The 23070-nt window shown below is 42.1% G+C and overlaps 2 protein-coding genes across 12 annotated transcripts in view; both read left to right on the top strand.

The window, feature by feature from the left end:
• Positions 1–15994, top strand: part of LOC138742673 (phospholipid scramblase 1-like) — a 29739-nt gene extending 13745 nt beyond the window's left edge. For 9 of the 10 annotated variants that reach the window (XM_069897399.1, XM_069897395.1, XM_069897397.1 and 6 more), the window contains 7 exons: positions 547–652; positions 1860–1902; positions 3839–4059; positions 7536–7697; positions 10665–10826; positions 14268–14343; positions 15578–15994. In XM_069897399.1, coding sequence (XP_069753500.1) covers positions 593–652; positions 1860–1902; positions 3839–4059; positions 7536–7697; positions 10665–10826; positions 14268–14297 — 678 coding nt within the window. In that variant the 5' untranslated portion in view covers positions 547–592 and the 3' untranslated portion in view covers positions 14298–14343; positions 15578–15994. The remainder of the gene's footprint in view (positions 1–546; positions 653–1859; positions 1903–3838; positions 4060–7535; positions 7698–10664; positions 10827–14267; positions 14344–15577) is intronic. The other variant, XM_069897403.1, reaches the window with a different exon arrangement.
• A 2472-nt stretch (positions 15995–18466) lies between these two features.
• The window catches only part of LOC138742672 (phospholipid scramblase 2-like), a 44711-nt gene continuing 40107 nt past the window's right edge, over positions 18467–23070 (top strand). The window contains exon 1 of one of the 2 annotated variants that reach the window (XM_069897391.1): positions 18467–18560. The gene's annotated coding sequence lies outside the window, so the exon portion shown is untranslated. The remainder of the gene's footprint in view (positions 18561–23070) is intronic. The other variant, XM_069897392.1, reaches the window with a different exon arrangement.

The raw sequence follows: 23070 nt of genomic DNA, 5'->3' as shown, positions 1-23070 counted from the left end.
AACGTGGCAGCACGTTTGGCACAGTGGTTAGTGCAACACTGTTACAGCGTCGTCGATTGGGACCGAGGTTCAAATCCCATGCTGTCTGAAAGGAGTTTGTATGTTCTCCCTGGGTCTGTGTGGGTTTTCCCTGAGGGCTCAAGTTTCCTCCCACTGTTTGAAACATACCAGGTGTCATTGGGTGGCATGGACTTGTGGGCCGAAATGGCCTGTTACTGGGCTGTAGGTCTACATTTTGTTTTTAATTAAAAAATGTAAAGAAAAGTGCAGATGCTGGGGTTGGTATCATTCACAAATGTGCTGGAGAAACTAAGCAGGTCACGCAGATTCCACAGGAAGTAAAGGGTAACCAACACTTCAGGAGTGCATCACAAAAATCTGTAGACCCCGTGGTTGAAGTAAAAACACAAAATGATGGAGAAGCCCAGCAGATCGACCAACATTTCAGGCCTGGGCCCTTCGTCAGGTGTACAGTAAGTTGCAAGTTGTGAAATGTTAGTGACTAACTCAGCAATAAAAGTTAACTAACTTTTCGAATTTTGATAGATAAGTTCACCTGGTCCTGACTCTCGCCAGCTTTCCCGAACTCAGGATGAATGAATTACAGTCGGTTCCAGGAAAGTGCCCACCAGGCCTAGAGTACCTTCTGCAGGTTGTATGGGCACTTAAATTATTACTCATTTTAATTTTGTCAGTTCCATCAGTTGTATGATATGGGATTAACCTTCTATTAAACACAATGCTCCTCAGTTTCTTTTGCTAGAAATGAGATTGAGGCAGGTAAATTGTGTTTGACCAAAAATGTTTTCACTCTCAGAAAATGCTTGCCTCTCTCATCGAGTGTTACCAGTTTTTGCTGATTTTCGAACGTGCAATGGTCGAGCCGTCCACCATCAGCAAATGTGAATTAGACCCCTTATAATGTGATGAGGTTGGTAGGTTTATTGGCAAATGTAAATTGTCTGTACTGTGCAGAACAGATTCAATGGGCTGAAAGGCATCCTTCCACATTGTCAGGAAATATGGAAAAAAAACTCAAAAGATACAGGCTTTTCTCTGAAAGAGAGAAAGAGAGAATTCAGTTCTACAGTTCAGCAGCAGTAGCTGGGACTGGAATAGGACAAGCTGGCAAATGTGGAAAAACCCCATTTTGAAGAAAGGTTGTGAGTTCTGAGTTCAGCCTGTTCAAAGCCCTTGTGGTCCTTACAAGAGGAAAGTACTGGTTGCATAATGTTTCACTTGAAATAAGGGAAACAAAAAAGAACTCTGTAGTGACCTGAAAGAAAGAGGGTATCACCTGGAAAGCCCTGATAAGGCAAGTTTCTTTGGCAAGACACTGATGTGGCTGATCAAAAGGGATCAGTTTATGTCCAGGAACAACAAATCTCTCTCTGAAAACTGACAAGGACCTTCCTGAGCGGTAACCATTTACCTTTCAATCACCAAAGCCTGGTGAAATTCATAAATGTTAAATTCTGTGCACAGTATAAGAATTGCCTGCAACCAGTGAACTTGGAGGAGTGAGACGTGAGATTGGACTGTGAATTAAAGAACTTTTCTAAATTTACACACACATTACATCCACGTGCACTTAGAATTAGAAGGGGGTTAGTTAAGTTAATAGTAATAAGTTGAGGTTTGATCATATTTTCATGTTTAAAGAAAATTAAAAGCAACTTTTGATTAAGTAACCATTTGCCTTGGTGAATATCTATTGCTGCTGGGTTTTGGGGTCCTCTGGGCTCGTAACAGTACAAAGTTTAGAATTGTTCGGTTCCTATCTCAAAAGCATAGGAATCGTGTTCATTTTGTATACCATTTGAAAGGATGCAAAACAAATTAACTCTGTTTTTTTACAGATGGACAAGATTCTGATAAATCAAAAGATGGAATTAGTAGAAAGTAAGTGACTCTGGGGCATAAGTGTTTGAGGAAACCCATCAATTGCCAGATAATTAGTGTTGCAAAACATTCCCTTTCTCAGTGGCACAATGAGGTGAATAATGCATGTTTAATTCTTGTTATCAAGGTCTTTGCTATGGATAAGAAATATTGCCATACAAAATTGTTATTCTCCCCCACACTCACTCTGCAATGCTATGTATGAACTTAAGTACTTAATTACATAAGACTCACTGACAAAAGGCAAAGGAGGAAAAACCCAACACCCAACCCCAACCAACCAATTTTCCCCTGCAACCGCTGCAACCGTGTCTGCCTGTCCCGCATCGGACTTGTCAGCCACAAACGAGCCTGCAGCTGACGTGGACATTTACCCCCCTCCATAAATCTTCGTCCGCGAAGCCAAGTCAAAGAAGAACATAAGACTTAAGAGTCTGGTATGGAGGTGCCAATGTACTGGTCAGGAAAAAAAACTATAGATGGTTGTGAACTCAGCCAACGCCATCATCGGCATCAGTCTTCACTCCATTAAGGACATCTACAGGAGGTGGTGTCTTAAGACAGCAGTGTCTATCCTCAAGGATCCCCACCACCCAGGCCATGCCTTCCTGACAATGCTACCATCGAAAAGAAGGTACAGGAGCCTGAAGACGAGCACTCAGCTCCACGAGGACAACTTCTTCCCCTCTGCTATCAGATTCCTGAATGGACAACGAGCCACAGACACGATCTCACTTTCTCTTATTTTTGCACTAATTTATTTATTTTTAAATGTAACTCATGGGAGTATTTGTACTGTAATATCGTCAAAAAGCAACAGATTTTGTGACTAGCTCATGACAATAAATTATGATCTTATTCTTATTCCCATTCCCAGTGTGCCACGTAATTGTTCGACACCAATACTGCCTGGAGTTATGAATGATGATCCAATCACTACTCATGAGTTAATGAGCAGTGATTGGCTCATCAATCATGACCCAATAATTGATGAGCCAATCATTGATTGCGAACTGTTGAGCCGCAATTGGCATTTTCAGTGAGCAGTCAGGCAAATTTCTCAACTTTCACACAGAGCTGCAAAGGTAATAACTGTCTAGAAAGTCTTTGTATTAATTTCTTAAGCGTTGAATTGCATTAAGGTGATTTCCATGATCAGCAGGCCAAAATCCATAAAATACACCCAAAAGTGTTCAGGAAGCACAATCTTTGTTGTCTAGTGTTCTTTATCTTGGAAAGAGAATAAATTGACCGGTACTTCCACTGATCTTTTGGCTCGTTGGACAAGAAGGGATTCCTGAAAAATCACCAATCGTTAACTCTTTCAGGAAAGAAAAAGAGATGAAAAGTGAGTGTATGCTGTTTAAGCAACTGCAGATCCCATAATTAAAATAATGATTTTGGTGGCCTTCCTTAGGCATTCTTGAATGCAGTTCTCTCGACACCAGGACTAGTTGTAGGGGGAGATTGGATGGGCTGGATCATATTGAGAACCACTGGTTTAAGGAGAGGGGCAGATGGTTAACAAGAACCTGAAAGGTGTTTTTTTCACTCAGAGGTATCTATAATAAAACGGACACAATAACAATGTTCAAGAGGCCTTTAAATCGGATAGGAAGGGCTTACAACGGTAGCCCTCAGCCTTTTTTTTCCCACTCAAAAACTGCCTTAAGTAATCCCTTACTAACCTGTGCCATCCTATGCCATGGACCAGATGCTGACAGGTAGGACTATCCCATAATGCCATTTTGTTTGGCATGGACAAATCGGAGAGAAGGGCCTGTTCCATGCTGTATGATCTATGACATAGAAGATCACTCAACTCATGTAAGGGTTCTAACCGCCACGGACACTGGTGCAATAGTTTTGCATTTTGAGTGGCTGATTCCCTCACATTGACATTGGTGGATATTGAATCTCTCTTTGTATATTTCAGTCACACTTGGGTTTGAGACCAACAACAGATATGAGATTACAAACAAGATCGGGCAGCAAATGTACTATGCCTTTGAAAAGAGTAACTTGTGCTGCAGATTGTTCTGCGGGCTGCGCCGTTCATTCAAAATATACATTGTGGACAACTTCGGCACTGAAGTAATGTGCCTCAAGCGGCCTTTGCGATGTGACCATTGCTGTTGCCCATGCTACCTGCAGAAGGTTAGTGACCAATTAAAATGTTGACTTTTTGAAAATTCTGCACCAGATGTCGGAGAGTACCACTGATTTCCTTCTCCCATCCTCACTCAATGTCCCGCCCTCTGTATCTGCTTTGCAGCCTGGCCAGATTCCTTTGTCATTGCTTTCTTGATACCTCACTCCTAGGAGGCAGTGGTTCGAACCCTGCTTTTGATTGGAACACAGAATGGCTGACTATTGTAATGGTTATGGAGTGTTAGTTTATTTCGGTACAGTCTTCCAAATGAGGCCCTGTGCGCTGTCTAATGTCTCACACCACATATTTCCTGAGCTGATATTTCATCTCATCCAACATCCAGGAGGCAGTATGGTTTTCAAACTGCCCTCCAAGCTCACATTCCACCTAAGCAATCCCTATACCCCAGGTGCTCTGTGGTTAGCAAGGAATCACTTAAGGTGGTATGTAAGTGGAAAGAAAAAGTTTGAAAACCTTTGTTTTAATGGTACCTCATTGACTCGTTATGTGCAGGGTTTCATAACTCCAAAGGATATTAGCCAATGACAATTTCTCTCAAGCAAATTATTTCAGTAGCATTTTGGGTTAAAGCAGTGGTTCTCAGCCTTCCCTTCCCACTGACATACCACCTTAAGTAATACCTCACTAATCACAGAGCTTTTATGGCATAGGGATTGTTTAAGGTCGAATGTGAGTTTGGGGGGGCAATTTGCAAACCACAGATATAACTCACTCTTTCCCTACCCCTCTGTCTCCTTTCCTCCTGCTCCCCAGCCTTCATCGTCCCTCTACCCTTTCCTCCTATCACCTTCCAGCTCCTTTCTCTTCTTCTACCACCCTCCCTCCCTTCCGCCCCCACCCAGACTGATTTTCAGTGCTCGAAGGGCTCAGGCCTGAAACCCTAACTGCCTTTTGCTTTCTGTGGATGCTTCATGGTCTACTGAGTTTCTCCAACACTTTCTCCAGCAAGTAACAGAATACAACTTTGAAAAACTAGAAGCTTGTGGTAAAAAAGTAAACTCAGGTGCAAGTTCCAACACTTACATCATGCAGTGTTAGAGAGTGATGGTGGTGTAAACACAGGTTTAGATCTGGATTGTCTGAATTATATTTGCTTTGCATGGAAGTAAATGATTGAGAACAAATTATCATAGATACCCTTGTAATTTGATTGAATTTGTCATTATTTGTTATAATGTCAGGTGACCATGGCACAAAGCGGGTGATTGGTGGGATAATTTGTCGTGGGGGGGTCCCAGAGTGGGGTGGGGAAGATTGGCATCCCATTGGCAAGAAATTTGCAAATGATGGGGTCTAGTGCAATGTACAAAAATGCTGGAGAAACTCAGCAGGTTATGTCGCATCCTTGGAAAGCAAATGTAATTCAGACAACCCAGATCTAAACCTGCACTTACACTGTTGTGACTCCCTAATGCTGCATGAGGTAAGTGTTGGGACTTGCAAGCTCCTGGTAATGCAGATCTCGTGGAGGTGATTTCCATTTTTTATTATACATGAACTGTGTCTGCTCGCCTGGGGGAGAGAGGCGTGCTCTATAACAAAAGTGAAGGCCTGGGTGATGGTCAAATACTGGGGATTAAAGGGGAAAGGAATTGCAGTAGAGGTGTTTTAGAAAGTTATTGCCTGTAGAATTAATTTAGTGAACAAAGACCCAGTGATTGATAAACTGGGAGTGAAACATTTCAGAATGCTTGATTGGCTAACAATTTGATGCATTCAGTTTCTGCAATTATACATACAAAATCAAAATTGTGCACATGTGGAAAATGCAGGCGGAAGCAGCAGGTTAGGCAATTTATGACTTTATCCTCAAGCTGATCATCTTTCGTCGCCAAGGTCACTTTGACGTTCAATTCTATTCTTAGATCAGCAAATGAAAGAGTAAAGGCCTTTATATCTTAAGGTTGAGAGAATAGCCAGAAGCTATTGCAAAGTAACGATCCTCCTACAGAAATGATCATCCATGTTCACTAAATGAAATGCCTACCTCTAATTAGCACCAACTGAGATGCCACCACTGAGTAGAAAGTCAACTGCGGCAGCTCTGTGTAGTGCGCGTCGAAAGAACCAAAGATTTGTTGATCCAAACCAATTAACTGATATTATTAATATCACAAGTAGGTTGAGCAGTCCAGAATGACCTGGTCTGGCTAGGAGAAATCCTTTAAGACCTGCCAGTAGGTGTGGCTACTACACTCTCAGCCAATCACAGTCATCCCTCACTACCATCTGTACATATGTACATATACGCATTGGTGATAGAATCTGTACTATCACACTCTGTTCTTATCAGGGATATGAGAACAGGTCAGAGGTTGTGGCATGCAGCTCACTGACCAAGAGCACAAAGCCTTGCCACCATCTACAACACACAAGTCTTGAATTCAATGTAGACATAATCCTCGGGAAGATCGTCTCGTTGAAAAGAGACAACCCATCTGGCTAACCTGCCATTCACCACGTTCTTCCTAGTGCAAAGGAGCTGTAGTGTCCACCACATAGAAAATGAAATGCAGCTACTCACCAGCTCCAGTTGAATAGCACCTTCAAACCCCATTCAATTTGTTAAGCAGTAATTAAGACTGGTGAGTGATTATAAGCTACTTGCACATCATGCAAAAATGCTTTGTATTTTCAGAAGTTATTACAAAAAACAATAACATTAATGAGTTTATTATTTTTTGGAGATTTTACTGGAGATTATTACAAAATAGCCATCCCAGCAGGTACAAGAAATGAGTGACAGAAACAGTTTTGTTGTACACACACAAACATATACACACACACACACACACACACACACACACACACTCACACACACACACACACACGCTCACACACACACGCTCACACACACACACACACACACATACACACACACAAACTCACACACACACACACACAGAGTCAGATTCCATGTGCAGACATACACACACCCTCCCACACACACACACACACACACACACACACACACACACACACACACACACACACACACACACACACACACACACTGTCAGATTCCCTGTGCAGACTGTCCTGAGTGGAGTAGGAGGGGGAGGGGGAGAGGGGATATCTGACTCTCCACCTATAATCAGATCTCAGAGATGCAGCTTTGCTCTTGAGACCAAATTTCTCACTCAGGAAGCAGCAGCTCTCGTGCTGGGGTGGCACAGTTAGCCTAGCAGTTACCATAACGCTGTTACAGCGCCAGCGACTGGAGTTCAAATCCAGCGCTGTCTGTAAGGAGTTTGCATGGTCTCCCCTTGACTGTGTGGGTTTCCTCTGGGTGCTCCAGTTTCCTCCCACTGTTCAAAACGTACTGGGATGTAGGTCAATGGGGTGTAATTGGGCAGCATGGGCTTGTGGTCTGAAAGGGTCTGTTACCTTACTGTACGCCTACATGTTAAAAATCGAATGATCTACCTTTTCCATAGTTCTGATCTTATTTCATTTACAGTTAGAAGTGCAAGCTCCACCTGGAGAACTAATAGGATACGTTGTCCAAAAATGGCACCCATGTCTTCCAAAGTTTGATATTCAAGACAAAAACCAAAAAGTCATTCTGAGGATCTATGGCCCGTGTTGTCATTCTGGATGTTTGCCAAATTATAACTTCAAGGTACAACTTTCTCAAAGTGTCAAGTCATACAAACAAAGCAATGGATTATTTAAGATAAAAATGTTCCAGGCTGCCCCATTTCCTTAAGGAATACTTAATCCATATTACTCTTCAATTTCTCAAACAGTATTGAGGAAAGGCAGGGTGAATTTTTCCAATTTAGTTCCACAGGGTTATGTTCTGGGACTCCTGCTCTTTATGATTTTTGTAAACAACTTGGTCAAAGAAATGGAGGGGTGGGTCAGTAAGTTTGCAGATGACATTGAGATTGGAGGTGCTGTAGAAGTTTGAACTTGAAAGCTGAGTACATTGTTAATGGCAGGATTCTTAGCAGTGCGGAGGGACAGAGGGATCTCGGGGTACAAGTCCATCAATCCATCAAGGTTGCCATGCAAGTTGCGAGGGTGCTGAAGAAGGTGTAAGGTGAGCTGCCCTTAATTAGATGGGAGATTAAGTTCAAATGCCATGATGTAATGTTGCAGCTCCATAAAATTCGAGTTAAAACACACTTAGAATGTTGTGTTCTATTCTGATCACCTCATTACATGAAGGATATGGCAGTTTTAAGGGAAGATTTATCAAGATGCCACCTGAATTGGAGAACATGTCTTACGAAGGTTGAGCAAGCCAGGGTGTTTCTCTTTGGAGCATGACTTCTTAGAGGTATACAAGATTAGGAAATGCAGAGGGTGGACAGGCAGCATCATTTCCCAGGAAGTCATTGGCCAATACGAGAGGACATCTGTTTAAGTGAGTGGAGGAAAATTTAGGGGAGATGTCAAAAGTAGTTAACTTATTTATATACAGACAGTTTTGGGGGCCTGGAATGCATTGCAGTGGTCGTGGGAGAGGCTGGAACAATAGTAACAGTTAAAATACTCTTAGATAGACCCAAGGATGTAAGACTAATAGAAGGATATGAGCTGTGAAGGAGGGAAGGGTTAGATTGATGTGGAACAGATTTACAACATCATTATTGGCCCAAGGGACTGTACTGTGATGTAATGTTCTATGTTCTGGAGCAAGGAACAGGCCTCAGGTGAACACACCCAAAAGGTGCATTCTGTGTGAAACAAGCTTTTTGCTGGAGCACGTCAAAATTAAGAAAGAGGTAATGTTGGAGCTTCTGGAAGTCATTCAGATACACATCCCCTGGAGGTTACCATAGAAAGCAAGGAAAGAGATTGCTGGCAAAGATCTTTGAATCCTCTGTGGCCATAGGAGTAGTACTGGAGGAATATAATTGTAGTTACGATGTTCAAGAATGGTAACAGGGAGAATCCTGATAATTATAAACCAATGTGTCTTACTTCAGTGAGACAATCATTTATGATAATTTGGAGAAGGTGGTTAGCATGTCCTTGTGAGGAGCAGGTCATCCCTAACATGCTTAATTAAGCATTTCCAAGAAGTGGATAGAAGAAATTGATAAAGGTAGGGTGATGTGATTTATATGAATTTTAGTAAGGTATTCGACAAGGTTTCCCTCTTGGAAAGTCCATGGAAACTTGGCTACATGGATTCAGAATTGGCTTACCCACAGTGGTCAATGGAAAATATTCTGCTGGAGGTTGGTGGGATGAGAGAGGAAGAAGGCTCCCATTGCTATCCTCCTGGATTTAGAGGCATACTTTCTTCTCTATTAACTGGGACTGCATGAAGAAAGCCTTTAATTCAACTTTTCTGTGTCAAATTTAGACATAGACATGCATCACGGTAACAGGCCCATTCAGCCCACGTGTGCCCAGTTACACTTAATTGACCTACAGTCCCGGTACATTTTGAACAATGAGAGGAACCCAGAGCACCTGGGCAAAACTGAGGTAGACTGGAGGAGAATGTACAAACTTTTTACAGACAGCGGCAGATTTGAACCCCGGTCACTGGTGCTGTAGCAGTGTGGTGCCAACCTCTCCGCTAAGCCTGCCACTCTATTAGATACTGCAATTGAGCCATTAATTACTCCATCAGGCATGGATGCTCCTCTGTGCAACCTCTGATTATCCAATTCCACTCTCTACACCCCCCCCCCCCCGCCCACCCCACCAAGCTAATAAGTTCTATCTTTCTGGCTCAGAATATAAGTGACCTCAAAACCAAAAGTCATTTCCCTCAGCCAGATGAAATGGCCATCTGCCTCATTATTTGCAAGGCCTTATTGGGGTCTGACTCATCTCCACATTGACTACATGGAAATGGCTATAAAGCATTTGAGAAATTCTGACTATTTTTCCGGTGCTAGAAAAATCATAATTCCTTCCTCATCCTTCCATTCGCCCTCCTCGATTCCTCTTTTCCCTTCTCATCCTTGCTCCTTTCCTCTTTTAATTGTTTTTTTGCATTTAGATGTACTGCGCAGTAACAGGCCCTTCCAGCCCACAAACCTATGGCACACAATTACACCCAATTAAGCTACAAGCCCCCGTACATTTTGAAGGGCGGGCGGAAACTGGAGCACCAGGAGACAAGGGAAGAAAGTACAAACTCTTTTCAGACAATGCTGGATTCGAGCCCCGGTCGCTGGCACTATAAAAATGTGGCACTAACCGCTACTCTAACCTTGCCGCCCCTTCCTTGTTCTCTTCCTCTCAGCTTTCCAACTCCCTGAAATGGTATTACCTACCATCAACAGTGTCAAGATTATCTCTGAAGTAAAATTAAATCCCAATCTGTCCCTGGCTGTAAAAAAAAAGCAATCTCAAGCATTCTGTTGATCAGATGAGGGTGGAACCCCAACAAATGACACTAGAGGCTCTCAATTACCTCAAAGTGACTTCCTTCTTGAGAAAGAAGCTGCCAACTAAGCTGAGCTGGCCTGGCTAGTCTTGGCTTGACCTGAACTCAAATACTTGATTGGGATAGAAAGCTGAACCTACCTGAAACCAACACAAGTGGACAGGACATGTCGGGCTTCAGTCTGGTACTTGATAGTGATCTTCCATTGTTATCCTTATCATTTTATTACAGATAAAAACTCTTCATTCAAGTGAAGTAATAGGAAATATTGTCAAGACTTGGGCTGGAATTGTGATTGAAGCTTTAACAGATGCAGATAAATTTGAGATCAGCTTTCCGATGAATTTGGACGTCTGTATTAAAGCAGTCCTTATGGGGGCCTGCTTTTTAATTGTAAGTATAAACGTATTCATGTAGCAGGCAAGATGTGTCCAGAACAGTGGTGGCCGATCTGAGTTATAAAGCAATAAAGTTTCCAAATCCAGAGGTGATCCAATAAATTAATCTTCTCAAGCTCACGAGATTGAGAGAAAATTTGTTAAAGCTATTCAAAATCTTTCTAAAATAGAGAATTAATTATTGTGCTGCAATAATTAACGTTGCAATGCCTCAAAATCAAGTTGAGCTTATCAGTTTGTACAACGGGTGAATGAAAGATAAAGTCCATGCAGTTCTTAGAATGTCAAGTGTATTACTGCAAACTGATCGTCATTGAACTGATTGCAACAGGAGTAAGGAGAGAGAGGGAGGATAGGCCTAGTCTGAGGAAGGAGAGTGAGTGAGAGAGAGAGAGAGGCTGGGAGAGAAAAAGTGCACAATTTTGAGGGATAGACAAACTGCACAGGAAACACCAGCTTAGCCCAGAAATTGCATGCCAATAGGAATCAGTAACCTCAGACTATGTGAAACCTCAGGGCTGTGAAACAAAGCAAGTTAAATCTCAGCATGAGTCAGTAACCTCAATGTTGCGAATCTAGAGAACGTTATTCCAGAATAGATCAGTTGAGAATGAAAAGCAAACAATTGCCTTAAACATCTTACAATGATGATCAATCCATAAACGCCTCTATTTGTTACTGTCAGTGAGGCATCAGTTAGTTTACCTAAATGATTATGGAAAGGTAAAAGCTCTGCTGCATAATATAATGGGCGTCAACTTCAAAACTGGAAAATGTTAAGGATGCCATTCATAATCGGTGATAGAAATTCAAACAGGCAGTGTTACAGAATGGGTACCATTGGATCTGCAAAATGAACAGTAATCTGACTACCGGCTGCAGGTTAATCTGGACTTCCTATCTGATAACAGTCAAGATATTTTCCAACTTTCCTCAACTTTATTCAATGAGTATTATCAAGTCCTTTCCGAGCTGTTATGATCTTGCTCTTAGAATCAAAGAATGTTACAGCACAGAAAACAGGCCTTCTAATCTGTGCTGACCATTATTTCACTGGTCCCATTGACCCGCTCCCATTCCATAATCCTTCAGATCTCTCTCATCCATGGATCTATCCAATTTATTCTTAAAACTCAAGATTGAGCCTGCATTCATCACACCAGGTGGCAGCCCATTCCACCCTCCCACCATTCTCTGAGTGAAGAACTTTCCTCTAATGTTACCCTTAAACCTTTCCCCTTTTACCTTAAAACTATGACCTCTTGTATTTATATCCCCCAATCTAAGTGAAAAAAGCCTACTTACATCTACTCCGTCTATACCTCTCATAATTTTGTAAACTGCAATCAAATTTCCCCTCATTCTTCTTCACTCCAAGGAATAAAGTCCTAACCAGTTTAATCTTTCCCTGTAACTCAACTCCTGAAGACTGGACAACATCCATGCAAATCTTCTCTCTGCACTCTTTCAATCTTATGATATCTTTCTTGTCATTAGGTGACCAGAACTGCACACAATATTCCAAATTGTCTTAAACAACTTCAACATAACATCCCAACTCTTGTACTCAATACTTTGATTTATAAAGGCTGAGATGCTCAAAAGCCTGTCCACCTGCGATGCCACCTTCAGAGAACAATGTATCTGTATTCCCAGATCACTCTGCTCCTCCACACTCCTCAGTACCCTACTATTTACTGTGTATGTCCCACCTTGGTTTTCCTTTCCAAAATGCATCACCTCACACTTGTTTGCATTAAACTCCATCTGCTATTTCTTGGCCCATTCTCCCAGTTGGTCCAGATCCCACTTCAAGTTTTGAAAATCTTTCTCACTGTCCACAGCGCCTCCTATCTTTATGTCATCAGCAAACTTGCTGATCCAATTAATCACATTATCATCCAGATCATTGCTATATACTACAAACAACAATGGTCCCAACACAGATCCCTAAGACACTACCACTAGTCACAGGCCTCCAGTCCGAGAAGCAACTATCTACCACCACTCTCTGTTTTCTCCCACACAGCCAATTCCGAATCCAGTTTACAACTTCTCCATGGATACCTAGTGTTATAACCTTCTGAACTAACCTCCCATGTGGGACCTTGTCAAAGACTTTAATAAAGTCCATTGTAGACAACATCCATGCTATTTGCCCCACTATTCGACCAATCCTGTGCTAAATAGTTCATTTGTCATTAAATAATGTCCTTTAATCTTTTGTGATGTCTAATACTGCTAGGATTGAAATGGTTCACATTGAATGGGAATTGAAACATGACTTTTTCAACCATTTGACTCAGTTTTCCACCTCTATGAATTTCTGACCCCAATCCTCTTTGGCAGTTCCTAGAAGGCATTTCCCATTTCTGTTGTGCCTTCCCTCAGTCTACCTGCCACTGCTGCCTTCATCGAAGCTTCTGTCACATGCACAACTGGCCTCTGCAACTCCCCCAGTTCCAGTAACCCAATGGCTCTGTGTCTGAAGTCTCCCAGTTTCTCAGGATCAAAGTCCTCATCCAAGTTTACAGATCTCTTCATTGCCCAACTATTCTCTGCCTACATTTGACTTTCTACTGACCCTGCATTTGGGAGTTGTGCAATCATTAAATCTCTGGCCTGGTGCACTCCTCAGAATCTTTCTTCCCTGCAAATGCCATTCAATGATGAATGCGCCTTCATCCACCTCAAGCGCACAATTCCCCCCTTAGACATCTCTGGGTCCCAACTGCTACTCTTTAAGAAGCTTGTTAATCCATTCTTCAAGTGTACATGAAGTAGCTAGTAAAATGGTGGCATGTTTCATGTAGCGGTTAGTGTATCGCTATTACAGCGCCAGCGACTCGAGTTCAAATCCACGTTGTGGAAGTTTGTATGTTCTCCCTGGGACCTGAATGGGTTTTCCCAGGGTGCTCTGTTTTCTCTCACCCTTCAAAAGAACATACATACATACATACAGCACAGTAACAGGCCATTTTGGCCCACGAGCCCATGCCACCCAATTACTCTACAACCCCCAGCACATTTTGAATGGTGAAAGGAAACCGGAGCCCCCGGGGAAAACCCACACAGACACGGGGAGAATGTGCAAACCCTTTAGAGCCAGAGCGGGATTTTAACCCTGGTCCAGATCACTGTTGCTGTAACACTGTTGTGCTAACAGCTACAGTAACCGTTACAGTGTTGGTTAATTAAGTGTAAATGGATGGTGTGGCCGAAATCAACTTCTACTGTGTTCAGAGCAACATTTTTTTTAAAATAACGTAACATTTTCTGTTAATTGTGTCGTACAGTAGTTGCTTCGTTCAGCCTGACACTAACTATGCTTCTCAAGGGCTCCAGAAGCTGTAATGTACAGGTTCATCATGAATGGAACTTTAAAAATACAAGTCTTTATTTTTGTTCTATTAATGAACATGGTTTAACTTGGCAGGATTACATGTATTTTGAAAATAAAGTCTGATTGGAAGTTACTGATTCGATAGTGATAGATCGGAACCAATCACTGAGTAAGTACGCACATTTGCATAACACAAGCTTAATTTTAAAATTAATTTAATTTAAAATAAAATATAATTTAATTCAGAAATCAACAATTAGCTCAGTAACGGTGAAGCAATCCCAAAAATCCTGCCGATTTTGTGTTTAAATTGCATTACAAAGCGATGTCCAGACTCATTTCACACTACTTCGATGCCTGTCTTTCCTGGAGAATTTCATTGGTTGGTGGTGGCTCACCACAAGGCAGGCGAACCGGCCCCACTTGTAAGCCGGCCAAAATGGCGCCGTCGGGGATTTCCCTTCCTTCCAGCTCGGGGCTCAGAAACCCGCGCTTGGGGATCACGTGACACCCGGATGACGTCAGCGCCCTCCAGCGCGGTTCTCAGCCAGGTCCGGGCTGGGAGTATAAGTGAATCTGGGAGTATAAACTAGTCTGCTCACTGAGCTCAACCCATCCGGTTGCATGTGTTATTGCAGGAGCAGTGTAGCCGGCGCTACAGGTTCAAAAATACTTGGCTTGGCTTGGGTGCAGATGACGATAATCTGCAATCATGTTTAGATAGGTAAGAGGGAGGAAACACGAAGGATAGGAAGAAATGAGGAAGTGAAGATTAGACATAAAACACGAAAATCTGCAGACACCGTGGTTGAAGTAAAAACAATGCTGGAGAAACACAGCAAGTCAAAGAGTGCACTTTATAGTGCAAAGATAAAGATACATAACCAACATTTCGGGCTTGAGCCCTTTATCAAGGAATGGAAGAAAGGTATGAATGATGTGGCAAGTTACATGTTGAAGGTGTCACAGACAAAAGTCTTGATATATCTATTGATATTGGCAAATTTTTTGCATATCAGAAAAAAAAATTGTATATATTTACTGTGTCAGTCAATACCAGTGGAGGGAGAAACAAAGGTAATGTATTGGGAAAATATCCTTTGGAAGTGGCAAGATGTTTTGATTTTTTAGAGCAGTAGCTGTAAGTGAATGAGAAGGCAAGGCAGAAATGACTGAAGGACAAATTAAGGCCAAAGAGCCCGGTAATTGGAACAGTCAGAGACTCAAAGCACAAGTCCTGAAGAGCTCAACATTCCATTGGCCACACTTTCAATCTGAATAAAAATAGAGACTAGTAGTTCTGATCTAAACTTACTGAATCTATAATGAGATTAATGAATGTATTCTTGATGAATTCTGTGCTTTATAAAAATTAACTTGATTAATTAATTTGACCTTTTTAGAGATTCTGGAAGAACTTCAGCATTTAGGAAGCAAGAACTTTGACATTTATGTCCCATTTCGTTGCCTACCTGTTGGAAATTAGAAGCTGCTGCACAGGTTGCTGAACAATGTTTACCCCTTGCGGGTTGGAATGTACCCTCCCGTTGGGCTGATTGTGGCCCAAGATTGCCTTTTTAATTTGGAAACTTCCTTAGGTTAAGTTCAAAGCAACCCTCTCACTTCATGGTTTAAATTCTTGTCGAACCAATGTTTGGAAGGTAATCCCTTGACGTGGCACTTTAATGAACTGCCTACAGATAGGTCAATACCTATAGCAGAGAAGGGGCTTAATCAGTAATGAACTGAGCATTAAATGAGGTTTCACCCAAAAGGCTATTGGATTTGTGGGCAGAATAAATAAACATTCCTGCAGATTTCTTTTTGGACTGAAGTGTATTGATATCATCCTACAAATCGAGTTGATTACAGCTGTTGTGTGCAGGAAATGAGATTTGCTACCCTACAATGTGGTTCTACCTTATCTCAGTAAGGGTCAGAGGCAAGCAAATAGTTTTTTTTTTCAGCCAAAAGACTCAAAGGAAAGATGGATCAAAAATTAGTAGGTAAAAAATAAAAACAAAAAAATGGATTTTAAAATTTAAAGTTGTAGAATTAACAATGATACCATAGCTTTTAAAAAGGGAAGTATGAATGTGCACTTGTGCGGGAGGGAGGAGCCGTCCAGAATTAGAGCCAGCAAACATGTGCCAGCTTGTTATCACTTCACTTCATGACTATCTGCGGGCGAAAAGCAACACGTAGTGCTTTGAGAACTGAATCTGATGGAGGAGTGCAAAAGAGATCTGTGTTTGTTCCATCACTTTATATAATTGCAATAGTACAGTGAGGATCCCTGAGTGAAAATGTACCAGTATTGTTTAACACTGAAAGCTAATGTCGCTGTTTGTTCAATAAGTGACAAAAGCTCCATCCAGATGATAAATTTTTTATAACACTGCCCAACATGCCTCATGAGCCTAACTGAGTTTTTTGAGGAAATAACAAAAAAAATTGATGGTAGGGAAGAGATGTAGTGTATATGGATTTTATTAGGGCACTTGACAAGGTCCCCCATGGTAGACCTATTCAGAAAGTCGAGAGCCACAGGATCAATGGAAGTTTGTATTCAGAATTGGCTTCCCTGCAGAAAGCAGAGGTTAGTAGTAGATGGAATGTATTCTGCCTGGAGGTCAGTGACTAGTGGAGTTCCACAAAGATCTGTTCTGGGACTCTTGGTGATTTTTATAAATGACCTGAACAAAGAAGGATGGATCAGTAAGTTTGCAGATGATGCAAAGGTTGGAGGTGTTGTAACCTACAAGAACTTTCTGGCAGAAGGTTCTTATGGGTTACAACAGGTTATAGACAGAATGCCGAATTTGGAGAAGTGGCAGATGGAGTTCAATCCAGATAAGTGTGAAGTGATGCATTTTTGCAATGCCGAACTTGAAGATAGAGTCAGCGTTAATTGCAGGATTTTTAACAGTGTGGAAGAACAGAGGGATCTTGGGGACCAAGTCTATAGATCTCTTAAGTTTACCATGCAGGTTGATTAGGTAGTTAAGAGGCCTTACAGCATTCTGGCCATGATTAGTTGGGGGATTGAGCTCAAGAACCATGAGGTATTGTCACAGTTCTATAAAACACCAATTAGACCAGATTTGGAATATTGTGTTCAGCTCTAATTGCCTCATTACAGGAAGGATGTAGATGCTTTGGAGAGGGTGCAGAGGACATTTACCAGGATGTTGTCTGGATTGGAGAAGGTGTCTTATGAGCCAAGGTTAATAGAACGAGGGGTTTTCTCTTTGGACAAAGAAGGATGAGGGTGACTTAATAGAGGTCTACAGGATTGTAAGAGGTGCAGATCGAGAAAAGGGTTGAAAAACCATTGTTTTAATCGTCCCTAATTGACTCATGAGCACAGTTTCATAACTCCAAAGGAAATGGGCCCATGACAATTTTTCTCAAGTAAAATATTTCAGTAACAATTGGGTCTAGAGCTGTGATTCTCAACTTCCTCCCCCTCCCCCCTCCCTCACATCCCACCTTAAGCAATCCTTAACTAATCACAGAGCACTTATGGCATAGATTGTATCAACATTGCAGGCTGAAGGGTCTGTACTGTAATGTTCTGTGGAGGTAGAATTACAATGTTTAAACAACACTTCCATGGATAGGAAAGGTCTGGGAGGACATGGGCCTATTTGGACCAGCTTAGGAAGACAACTTGGTTGTATGGGGCGAATCTCGAAAGTCTGCAGATGCTATGATTGTAGTAAAAACACAAATGCTGGGGAGGAACAGCAGACGTTTTGAGCCTGAGCCCTTCTTCAATATACGAGGAATTAGCTGGCAGGGACCCAAATATACCAGAGTCCTGCTCACAACTTAACCAAGAAAATGAAACTAAAAGATAAAATAATCGAAAGTAATGTACACAGTTGGAATCAGACCACAGGAGTTTAAACTCCAAGCTTTTCCCTTACCCCAGTTGTTGGTGTAAGGGTTTATTTCTCTCTCTCTTTAAACAGTGGTATAAAATTTGCACGAACGATTCCTGAATGGACTGATCACGTTTTCATCGTTAACATGATGCCTTAGGGCTCCGCTTCTTTTGTTAGCGGATAGTATTTCTATTGATGGCACCTTTAGATTCAGCTCCAAAATTCCCTGGTACTTGGAGCCACAAGTTTCACTGCTCAACGCCCTGTTCCCCCAGTCTTCTTGCTCCCCACCCCGAAGACCAGGTTGTCACCAGTTGACGATTAAGTCAAATGCGAAGCCCGCTGACTTCCTCAATCTCGATCCAGCCCCCCGTCCCCGCCCGGTGGAAATTCTATGCTGCAAACACCGCCCACCTAAACCACATCCGATCAACAAGTGGGACGGGTGTAGTCTGATCGGGACGTCCGTCCGTTCGCACGGGATTGGGTCTGCAAGGTAAGGACGGATTCTCGCCCCAGCCCCCAAAGTAAGGACTGATTCTCACCCCAGCCCCCAAGGTAATGACTGATTCTCGCCCCAGCCCCCAAAGTACGGACGGATTCTCGCCCCAGCCCCCAAAGTAAGGACTGATTCTCGCCCCAGCCCCCAAGGTAATGACTGATTCTCGCCCCAGCCCCCAAGGTAATGACTGATTCTCGCCCCAGCCCCCAAGGTAATGACTGATTCTCACCCCAGCCCCCAAAGTACGGACGGATTCTCGCCCCAGCCCCCAAGGTAATGACTGATTCTCGCCCCAGCCCCCAAGGTAATGACTGATTCTCGCCCCAGCCCCCAAGGTAATGACTGATTCTCACCCCAGCCCCCAAAGTACGGACGGATTCTCGCCCCAGCCCCCAAGGTAATGACTGATTCTCGCCCCAGCCCCCAAAGTAAGGACTGATTCTCGCCCCAGCCCCCAAGGTAAGGACTGATTCTCGCTCCAGCTCCAGCCCCAGCCCCGGAGGGATTTCAACGATAACGGGGTAGGTTCGCGACTGGTCCCCGCTCTCAGAAACCACTCCTGAAAAGACCTCTCTTGGGTGAAACCGACTCGGGTTGAGCCACTGGTTTAAACTTTCTGAAATGGACGCTGGAGAATGGGTACTCCTTAAAAGAAAATACATCATCAAGAACTGGCCAACGTGAGGATAATGCAAACATTTCTGAAAATCCCTCGTCACTGAGGCTGTGTTTTAAACGGTGATGAAGATGTTTATTCTTGCAGAACACGCAGATGCACTGAGCGCAATCATCTAAATTCAATCACTGTCCTGGGCCATCAGCCAGAGGGGAAGTGAAAGAGAGATGTCAATGTTCACAGATTCCAGGAAATGCCCGATCTGCAAATAGATTGGGGCAAGTTAAATGGTGCAAACTGCCCACCGATGAACAGGTCCTTAAAGCTTCCAGTAATACCCTCTTGATACCATCTCTGAGAAATATCCTCCTTTAAAGAGGGTTGGAAAAAAAGTGATGGGGTATGATAGGACTTGAGAGAGAGAAAAAAAGTCTGAAATGCAAAATGTTTTCTAAACTGTGCCCAAATTCTCGTGGAATATTTAACAGTTGGATTATCTATTAATTTTGATTAAGAATGGAAGTGAATAGACCAGAAGAGCTGAATTTAATAAAATTTGGGAGGGGGTGAAATACAGCTGTATTGATATTCATAATGGGCAGTCAGAATGATTATGATAAAAGGACGAGTAGGTAGAACTTCGTATGTTGACTGCCTAATAGCAGAATCTAAAGTTTTTGGTTTCCCAGAGTCTGAATTAAATTTTGTAGATGAGATTTTTTTTTAGTTTTGTGACTTCTCGTAAAGGTTTAATATTTATGAGAAATTGTTATGTTTAATTCAGACTGTGTTAATTAAAATCAAAAATGCTTGGGAACAGGATTTAAATCTGACTATATCAGTCGTGGATTGCCACACAACCGTCCTCTTTGTTATGTGCTCGACATTTCCTCTTAAAGTGGTACATGGAGTGCATTTGTCTCCGGCTAAATTGTCTTGCTCTTGTGTTGCTATAACTTCCTGGTGTGACTCCCTGGTGTAAAAGCGGAGAAGCGTCATTAATTCATATGTTCTGGATTAGTCCTAGTCTCGAAAAGTACTGGAGAGAGGTTTTCCATCCTTCGTCAAAAATTTTCAATATAGATTCAACACCGAATCCTTTGGTGGCCTCTTCGGCACAACAGGAGGGAATGATTCTTGTTTATCTCTGGTTCAGAGTCGCGCCATTTCTTTTCCCTCTCATTTGGCGAGGCATGTGATTTTTACTTAACCACTCATGCTCAGTGGTTGCGCGATATCATGTCCTGTTTGATCATGGAACAGATTTGTTATTCAGATACAAGATTCCGGAAGTTATGGGGGTCATTTGCGACTCACTTTGTTACTTTATAATTTTACTCCAATGTAATTAAATTGTCTGACTCATATCTTTTCCATGTTCCTCATGAGCACAATAAGGCACATTTTCAGCATTTTCTCTTTTTCAATGCACTCCACCTTATTTTAAAAACAATCTGGCAACACTTGACAGGTGAAGCAGCATCTATGGAGGCAAAAGGATGGTTTGGATTAAGTCCCTACATCACGAATGAGAGTGGAGTGGGGAATTAGCCAGTATAAAGATGTGAGGGGAGGCAGCTCTAGGTGGATCCAGGGAAGGAAGGGTTGATAGACTGGTGGAGCCACACGCAAGCTCCAGCAAGGGTAGTCTACAACCCACTGGTATGAACATCGAATTCTCCACCTTCAGGTCACCCACACTTCCTCTGTACTTTCCCTCTCCTTCTGATCCACTCTTTCACGTAAACTCTTTAATTCCGCCGCCCCCCCCCCCCCCTGTCTCCTGTTCCCCATGTTCTCTTCCTACTTGTTCTCATCTGTCTGAAAATATATGGAGATATTCTCCAGCTATAATTTAGTAATATCTCAAATAAGAAATTAATTGTTTCAGATTGAGATTAATTATGTTTTTTATGTGGATCGATTAATGCTTGGTCATTGCATATATTCAAGGCTGAGATCAATACAATTTGTGATACCAAGGGAAATAAAAGTATATATATGTGTTGGCAGCTATTCTCAATCTTTTTTCAGCTGTGCCCTCCCCACCCCCCCCCCAACCATGACTCTGCCCAACTTTTTATAGGCCCCCTTCCCTGTGAAGCAGTCGAGTTTTGGTTTCTTCCATACTTGCCTTCGACATTAAAATATTTGTGTTATGTGAGGTGAAATCAAGGCTTTTACTTAAATGTGCCATGGCCCCATATGGGGGGGGGCGGGGGGGGCGTCAGGATCTCACTGAATAGAGGAGCAAACGTCAGAAGTCACATGATTTACTCCTATTTCTTGAGCTTTTAAGAAGCAGTGTGCGGATATTCGCAAGAATGGCTATTTTTAGCTGAATGGAAGTTGCATCCTTCTCTTAATCAGACCTTTTCGGCAGCTGTTGTGAATTATTTAACTTTTCGATCTCAATAAAGAGATTAAATCGCTGTTGCTGCCATTCATTTAAAAAAAATGCCACAGAGTAAAGTCATTTCCTTTATTTGTTTCACAAAACAGGACAAAACGCTGTAGATGTTGGGAAATTCAGATTTTATCAGTGGCTTTGATCATACTGTTTTTTTAATCAGTGTTTGGTCATATGTCTGTTTTATTCTTTATTGAAAACTTCCAGTGCCTTTGTTTTAAAGATTCCATTGTTACCATATGGAATTTGAAACAAATGGATGGAAATAGTTTAGAAATTTGCCAAGGAATATCTGTTTACATGTGAACTAAGAGAGTTTTGGAGGGGGATATTACCAGAAAAGGATGAAATTGGAAAAGAAAACCAAGGATTATCCTTTCTGAATTTTGCCTCTGCATCCAGATTCAATGCTCCCACTTGATCAGCATATTCTCTCAACTGATCCAGCGTGAATATTGACACATAATTGTTCAACTTAATCCGTACCTTGCATTCATAAGCTTGCAAATTCATCTTGTAAGCCAATGTAACTCTTTAAAGAAAATCCTTTGAAGTATTTTATATCTGCTACTCCTGGCTACAATTTTCCACATGAGGCTCAACTGAACTTGTAAAATCTTTCTCTAAAAAAATCTACCACTGATCCTAAATAGTAAAAGCATCTGCAGATGAAACAGGCAATGTCCTAACCTACTTGTACTCTCAGAATCCGGTTTTACGCAGAATACCAGGCTTTCCGTCACAGGAGTAGTCTTGTCCCGACAACAAGACAGGTCCTCCAGAGGTATTAACGTACTGGTATATACTTAGGAAGTGGGAGTTTAGTGCTGCAGATGCCAGAATCTGCAAGCAGTCTTGTCTCCAATTAGGGGGCTAGCCTCACTCTAGATCCTGTGTCATCAGAATTGTATCACTGATCGTAATAATGTCACGTTTCTCAAGTATGATCTTCCCAGTTCCATTAAAAACATTACAGCACAGTACAGGCCTTCTGGTCCTCGATGTTGTGCTGGTCTACATATTCCTACCAAAAAAATACTAAAGCCATCCTACCTCGTAACCCTCTTTATTTTTTTTCTTTCATCCATGTGCCCATCTAAGAATCTCTTGGGCATGAAAGCTCAGTGGTTAGAACACTGGCCTTGTAAACCAGGGATCACGATTTCATTCTTCACTGGGGCCTTATCTCTGTGAAGGGTGCTGGACAAAATGGCGACTCTCTATCCTCCTAACAGTAGACAATGTTAAAGAATTTCATGTATGCTACATTCTAAATGCAGTATTACATGACAATATGAAACCTTGTACATCTCCTAATGTTACAGCCTCCACCGCCATCTCTGGCCAAGGCATTTCATACACAATTCTCTGTATGAAAATTTTGTCCCTGATGTCTCCCCTAAATGTCCCACCCTTCACTTTGTACATATGTCCTCTGCTATTTGCTATTCCTTCCCTGGGAAAAAGTCGTTGGCTGT

This window comes from Narcine bancroftii, chromosome 9 (assembly GCF_036971445.1).
Source record: "Narcine bancroftii isolate sNarBan1 chromosome 9, sNarBan1.hap1, whole genome shotgun sequence".
Classification (NCBI taxonomy): Eukaryota; Metazoa; Chordata; class Chondrichthyes; order Torpediniformes; family Narcinidae; genus Narcine; species Narcine bancroftii.
This window is presented reverse-complemented; position numbering and strand designations above follow the sequence as displayed.